The 7,245-nt window shown below is 47.8% G+C and overlaps 1 protein-coding gene across 3 annotated transcripts in view; it reads left to right on the top strand.

Annotated features, from left to right (window-relative positions):
- The window catches only part of LOC119322798 (rop guanine nucleotide exchange factor 14-like), a 6,446-nt gene extending 1,544 nt beyond the window's left edge, over positions 1-4,902 (top strand). For 2 of the 3 annotated variants that reach the window (XM_037596316.1, XM_037596317.1), the window contains exons 3-9: positions 543-658; positions 2,607-3,020; positions 3,094-3,248; positions 3,342-3,416; positions 3,615-3,890; positions 3,975-4,322; positions 4,412-4,902. In XM_037596316.1, coding sequence (XP_037452213.1) covers positions 583-658; positions 2,607-3,020; positions 3,094-3,248; positions 3,342-3,416; positions 3,615-3,890; positions 3,975-4,322; positions 4,412-4,699 — 1,632 coding nt within the window. In that variant the 5' untranslated portion in view covers positions 543-582 and the 3' untranslated portion in view covers positions 4,700-4,902. Of the gene's footprint in view, positions 1-32; positions 437-542; positions 659-2,606; positions 3,021-3,093; positions 3,249-3,341; positions 3,417-3,614; positions 3,891-3,974; positions 4,323-4,411 lie in introns of those variants that run through there. The other variant, XM_037596318.1, reaches the window with a different exon arrangement.
- Positions 4,903-7,245: the final 2,343 nt, after the last annotated feature.

The raw sequence follows: 7,245 nt of genomic DNA, 5'->3' as shown, positions 1-7,245 counted from the left end.
CGCGTCACCACCAGCCAGCCGTAGCACCGCCCTCCGTTTCCGTTGCGCCCATAAATCCCCGTCCGGACAGCAAAGACACACAACGGATTTTTATCATCAGTCGACGCCTCCGATTATTAGTAACTAGTAAATGCGCAATATCGCGCCGTCAATGCATCCCTTAGCCGCATACCCTCGCTAGATTTGCTTCTCCATTAGCAATTCTTTATTTTTCGCTTTTGCCTTTGCGCTGCTGATGCGTCAATCATTCGGTAGCATCTGAAAAGGCGCGATTGTTCGTTCGTTCGTGGACGTGGGCGAGGGAGGTGGCGCGTCGCGGTAAACAAATTAAAGGGAGGGGGTGAGGTGAGGGGATTAAAATCTGCGGCCGTACCGACGGGAACCCGTCTCCTTCTCTTGCCGTTCGCCGGTCGCCTCGCCTCCAAATCGCCGCCGCGTACGGCTCCCCGCGTTTATTGCGGCAGCGCATTTACTAGTAGTTTTGAGATTGGTTTTGAGTTCGTCTGACTCTTCTGCCCGTTGCGATGTCTCTGGGGTTTCAGGTTTGGTGCCCACTGATCGTGCTTGCCGGGGAGGAGGAAGATGAGGATGAAGACGCTGGCCTGCTGCCGGCGGCGGCCGCAGGACTTCAGCGTCGACATGGACCAAGAGCCGGAAAGTAAGCATCATAAGAGAGACCCTTATCCCCTCACCCTTTCTCTCTTAGGTCCTGGTAGTGACATTTTTGGTCTAAATTTTTGATCTGTTGCGTGGTGTTCATCAAGGCAGTTTATGTTCGTATCTTCGTTACCCATTTTTATACTCGAGTGCACGAGTTGGTAGTGGTACTAGCTGTTAGCCGTTGGATGCCCGTGTGTGCAAACCCCGGGCGCCCTGCCGTGCTGCATCAGGAGGTCCCAAATCTGGCCCGAAATTAGGAGCTTTTACTTGCAAGTTACAACCCTTTCAGCTGCTCAAATCAAAGCCGCCGAGCCTGTTAGAGATGCCCGGGTGGTACTGTCATTCGGAACCCAGAAGTCAGGGCCTGCGGCAGCCCACTGTTCATCGCGTACCCCTGCACGCGTGCTTTCTCATCAGAGGCTGGCTGCCACACTCTGCTGTGCGACGTGGGAGTAAATGGGGATCACCGGCCACGAAAGACACGGCAACTGGAGCTAGTATAGTACACTAGTTTATGATCTCCTTGTCCGATCGATAGGATCCGGCATTCACGCCCCGTTCAACTTCCCCTGGCAACACAGCACTGGCACTCCGATTACAGTATGGTTGCCATTAATCACCGACTTTTGCCTCTGGCTATCCATCAACGGCTGCTTGCTTCGAACCCGTGAAGATTTCTTATCTCCGGCTACTTTTTGGCCCCTTTCTGGTGCCATCCGTTTCGCGTCCGTTTGTATATTTCTGTAGCTTCCTGTAGAGTTGTTTATATACAGTGGAGTGGAGTGGAGCGGGGTTACTGGGTTGGGTGGTGTGGGCCCCGGCCGCTCCCAGCAACGCCAAGTGCGGCGTCTCTGTGCCACCATTGACTTTGGGGGCAAAAGGGCTAACGTGGTAGCACGCTGCTGCTTTTGAGACGCAGGGCAGGTAGAGGAGAGCAGGGCCTACGACTTGGCTAGTACCACAATGCGTAACGGCAGGATAGCCTGTCTACGAACATGTGGGGCGAGCATATGCCTGCAGAATGTGTGTACACCTCGTGAGAATCTTTCTATCACGGTTTGCGCGGCGTAGGTCACTGGATGGAGTGTCGATAATTAGTTTCTGTATAGAAATGCGGGTTACAAATAATGAGTTGCTGTATTTTATTTAATTCCTGAACAAGGACGTTGCGACTCTCTCAGGATTTGTATTGTAAATTTGTAACTTGTATATACGATGTCCGTTTTTTGGGGTGCGGAGATTTGTTTGCTTGTTTAGCACTGAGTGGAGCGTTTTTTTATGCCGTTTCTGTGATGATACTATAGCTAATAAGTAGTTTAGATTAAGCTAAGTCTGGGTCACAACTATGTAGTCTATACTGTCGTAGAGAGATGCACAAGATTCTTTTGCAGATGCACTTTCAAAGTTCTCCCTGAGATGGATTGTTATAATCTTAGTTTGCTTTATTGCTGTGCTGTACCCATTCTATGGTTAACCGGGGGTTCTCTTTAAACCACCAGGAACATCAATGGCTTACTTGCGTTATCGTTCTAATGAAGTGCTCATATGCACTTTTATAAGCTTTAGTGAACCGAGGAGTCCCAGATGCTGCCATGCTTACTTTAATTATCGTTCCTCCTATCTAAGCAACGAATGACTTGTACATATTCATAATTGCTCCAGTTTTTGTTCTTGGTTAACTGGGGCTCCTCCTTAAACCATGATGAGCTGCAAGTCTTGCTTAAATTACTGCTAATAAGGCGCATATATGCGCATGCATAAGTTCAGTGACCCAAAAGATCCAATAGCAGTTGTATATCCTGATGCTATTTTAATCCGTTCTTTGCAATATCCTAAGCTAAGGTGCTATTGTGCCGTGGCATCTGACCAAATATTTTTAGTGCGTATGTCTCCATAATATATTTTTTCAGTTGTGCATATAAATTGAAAAATATCCACTGATGTAGAGGTGACGACATACAATGGCCTCGAGAGCTGCATTTTCAACAGTTCCTCATATGATGAGGATAGTGGCGTTAGTGCAACAACAGGGGCGGATGGCTGTGTCACCGCTGATTCCCTTGAAGATGAAGCTTCAAGTTGCTCCTCCAGCAAAGATGTTGATGGCTCTTCCTTCTCTTCCCAATGCCTTCCACTGAGCAAGCAGGAGGAGCATTCACTTTATGAGTTGGATACACTCGATGCTATCCATCTACTCCCTGTCAAAGGGAAGAATCCAATCACATATACATTGAGTGCCGCTGATATTGAAACCATGAAGGAGAAGTTTGCAAAGCTACTGCTTGGTGATGACGTTTCTGGAGGTGCCAGAGGAGTTTGTGCTGCTCTGGCCTTGTCCAATGGCATAACCAATCTCTCAGGTATACTGAACTTCACAAGCTGCCCAATTTAGTTTACCATCATCATCAGTAAAATGAGCGTTCACCATGACAGCCACTATTTTTGGAGAGCTGTGGAAGTTGGAACCATTGTGTGAGGAAAAAAAGATCAGGTGGCGGAAGGAAATGGACTGGTTGCTTTCTCCTACGACCTACATGGTCGAGCTGGTACCCACAAAGCAAAATGGAGCAGATGGGTGCATGTTTGAGGTAATGGCTAATGAGCAACTGAATTAAGTGTTCTCTGTTTGCATGAAGTTCATCTGAGATGTAAAAACTATTTTGTTTGGTTGCTTCGTGCAGATTATGACCCCGAAGGCCCGTTCAGATGTTCATGTGAACCTTCCTGCTCTACAGAAGCTTGATTCCATGCTAATTGTATGTTGCCACTGTGTTTTCATCTCTCTTGAAATTATCTTTGATAGAGAGCACTATATGGATATTCAGATCTAACACAATCTTCATCTCTATTAAAAAAAACATCGATCTAGCCATAACAAATATTGCATATTCCGCATATTATGCTTGTTTGCGACAGTTTGGATTTACCAATGGCGTATGCAACCAAATATGCAGGAAGTTCTGGACTCAATGGTTGACACGGAGTATTGGTACGTGGAGAGTGGTAGCCGATCAGGTGGCCGGGGCAAAAATAATGGTGAAAGACAGACCAAAAAGTGGTGGCTTCCATCCCCTTGTGTCCCTGAACAAGGTCTATCTCAGTCCCAGAGGAAAAGGATTGTGTTTCAGGCTAAACTTGTTCATCAAATCCTCAAAGCTGCCAAGTCTATCAACGAACAAGTCCTGTTTCAGATCCCTATTCCCATGGCTGTTATGGACGCCCTTCCAAAGGCAAGGACACAAATTATATTTACTTGCATTTTTTACCGAGTTGTATAATTGATGATCGTAATGAATACTTGATTGGACTTGCAGTCTGGCAGATCTAGCTTGGGTGAAGACCTGTACCATGCCATAACCACGGACTATATTCCTATCGAAGAAATCTTTGTTTCTCTGAGTCTAAAAACCGAGCATAGCGTGCTCGAGACCATGAACCGGTTAGAAGGTGCACTTTTTGCATGGAACCAAAGGATCTCAGAGGAAAGAAGCAGGAAGTCTCCTGCACGGCATTCGTGGAAGTTCATGAAGGACAGTTCGTCGGAGCTGGAGAAGATGTCGGCGTGCATCGAAAGGGTCGAGACCCTCATCCAGCTTCTGAAGTCCAGATTCCCCAACCTGCCTCCAACGTTCATCGACGTCGTGAAGGTCCAGTATAACGAGGTAACAAGTTTGTCATGGCACAACATGCCGGTGGGTGAAAGGGATGCTTGCTTGTCAATTTTTCTGAAAAAACTCCTTGGGTGGCGCAGGACGTGGGGCACGCCATTGTGGAGGCCTACTCGAGGGTTCTTGTAGGGGTGGCGTTCAGCATCCTGTCCCGGGTGGCGGAGATCATGCTGGAGGACGACCTGGTGAAGAAGCCCAACACGCCCATGGCCACCCTCAAGTTCGACCTCTCCTCCGACGTGTACCTGGCGGGCATCACCGAGACGCCGCCGGGCCACATACGGCGCTCCCTCATGGACCAGATCAGCATGGTCGACGGCCGATTCGACGCCGTCGTCAAGAAGAGAGGGGCCAAGCAGCTCATGTGGTGATGCGGGCGGGCGGGGTGTTGTACAGGGTGATGGCTGCGTGCCGGCTGCGTACACAAGTTGCATCTACCTTACTACTAATGGTGCATTTGTAATCTGTAACAGCAGCATTGGCCGAGTCTTGCTGAATGCTGAATGCTGAATGCTGATGGCAACCCAGATGCTGCTGCTTTTGCAACGGAGCGAAACCTGTTGTGTCTTGGTCAGGGTTCGTGTGCTTGGTTGGTTGTAGATTTGTACCTGACGATGCCTGCCTGTGTGATGATGATGGGTGGACGTGGGCAGTAGCTCGTATGCGTGTGCACAAGATCGGCCCTGCTCGACGGGTTCACGACGACGGACGCGTCTCCGGTCGTGGGACTAGACGTGTGGGTGTGGCCGGTGTCCGGGCAGAATGGAACGTGTCAAATCTGAAGCCAGGCTTGGAGTTGGAGTTTTCAGACAGACCGATCCTATCGCCGCGCCGTGATCTGAAGCTTCAAGCGAGAGATTTGCCGTGCCGTGGCGACCGCGTAATTCTCTGAGCACGTGGTTAATCGAAGCCGACGGTGTTCAACCGTCCAACCGAAACTACGGTGCCGTTGCACGTCGCGTGCCCGTATATTTGACTGAAGAGTGGTGTGAGCGTGTGATGGGGGAATGCGATTATTCCACGACGAAATGCTCTTTTGGGCGCACCTGCACCTGCCCGTGACAAAGCTGACTGGCTACTGATGACTCGCTGAGAGCCTCCACGTGCCGTAAAGTGGGGGCGCTGCCGCAGTGGTGGGACCTCGGTCCACCTGTTGTGACAGATGCCCCAGACGTGGGGGACCCGAGCCCATGACGGCTGCGCGCGCACTAGTCCGTAGTATGCCATGTACTCCAGATTTCTTCGTCCGGCAGCATGTGCGACTACGCGGCTGGCTAATGATCCGTTCCCACGACTGATGATATGTCGTGAATCATGATTGGCTTCTGTACTCGCTGCTTGTTTTATCAGGTCTATAAAATTGCTTAGGTTGTCTATATATCACATCCAGCTGACCCCCCTGATTCTTTTGCTGTCAGCAATTCAGATGCCGGTAGTTTGGTTGAAAAGGTACACGGACCTGTTGGCCCTGCTGCAACCTTCTCCTCTCCTCCTATAGTTAAGCATAGGGTCTGTGAGATTGGTTCTGCTTTGGGGCCAGTGGTGGAGGTGGACATTGAGCACATTCATTCCAGGGAGGAGATCAAGGTGAAGGTTGGAGTGAGGGACATACACAAGATACCAGCAGGGACTGAGATAACCACCAAGGATTTGCTTCTATATGATATTTGCTTTGAATTTGATTCAGTAGCTGAACAGGGATGGTACAAGTTTGAGGAGGGGAATAAAAGGAAAATGTTTGAATATTTGGAGCTGGAACACTTTGAGGCACAGAGAGAGAATGACATGCAGAAGAAAAGCAAGCAAACAGACACTGGGAAACAGAATGTGAGTTTAGGGAGCTTGGGCTTAAAATAGTATGAGCAGGTGGTTTTGAAGTCTGGAGACAATTGTCAAAAGAATGACACTACTAAAGAAAGTGAGAAAGTAGGGATTAGTGCAGAGAGGCAGGGGAGAGAGGAGGATCTGTTATCTAGGCTACAAAAAGCAAAAGAATTGGCTGCTAGGCAGACTGCATAGTTGATATTGGAATAAAAAAAGAGGAAGGAGATGGAGATCATTAGGAAAACCCTTGAGAAAGAAGTGAAGAGACAGCATGAGTTGCTTCAAGTTAATCTGAAAGGGAATGAGGATGTGAAAGGGTCACAATCTGGAGAGAAAAATACTGCTGAGGGAGAGGAAATGGAAAACTTGGATGAAGATATGCAGATTGAGGACAAACAAGAGGGGGAAGGAGAGATAACAGATCAGGAGTTGATGGAACAAGACATTGGATTAGGATATGTTGAGCCAGTGGATTACACAGCTAGTCAAGAAACTGATTCTTTTGAGACCAAGATTATGAAGGCTGGGAAAGGTGATGCTGATCTAAAGGAAGAAGAGGAGGAGCGGAGGAGGTGCCTTAGGCTGAAAGGAAAGGAATATCGAAATATCACTGAGCTAGCAAAGGAAAGGGCTGCTAAGGAGGACAATTATGGTAAGCTAAATGATAACGAGAATTTTCCAAATTCTGATAATTTCTTTCAGAAAGTTGCTGAGGGGGTTGGGGTGAAACTAGGAAATAATCCTGATATGATTGAACATAATGTTGAATTGATAAAAAAAGTGGAACAAGCTAGAATTGATCTGTGGTTGTTTGATTTTAATAGAGAACAAAAACAAGTTGTAATGCCTGAAGAGGCTGAGATCATTGATACTGGGGATTACACCCTGAAAGATCTCTTAGATCAGGGGGAAGATGGGGGAGATGATAGAGAGGATGATGATTGGGAGATAGTCAGAGAGCTTTTTTCATCTAGAAAAAAAGATGTGAGGAAGAATAATAATAAAACCACCAGGGGTTCTGGGGTTAAAACTGCCTGCGTTGTTAAAATTTTGGAATCTTCGGTTAAGAAAAAAGAAGAAGAAAGAAATGAGA

This window comes from Triticum dicoccoides, chromosome 6B (assembly GCF_002162155.2).
Source record: "Triticum dicoccoides isolate Atlit2015 ecotype Zavitan chromosome 6B, WEW_v2.0, whole genome shotgun sequence".
NCBI classification, from domain to species: domain Eukaryota; kingdom Viridiplantae; phylum Streptophyta; class Magnoliopsida; order Poales; family Poaceae; genus Triticum; species Triticum dicoccoides.
The sequence above is the reverse complement of the archived record's forward strand: the minus strand, read 5'-3'. Positions and strand labels throughout refer to the sequence as shown.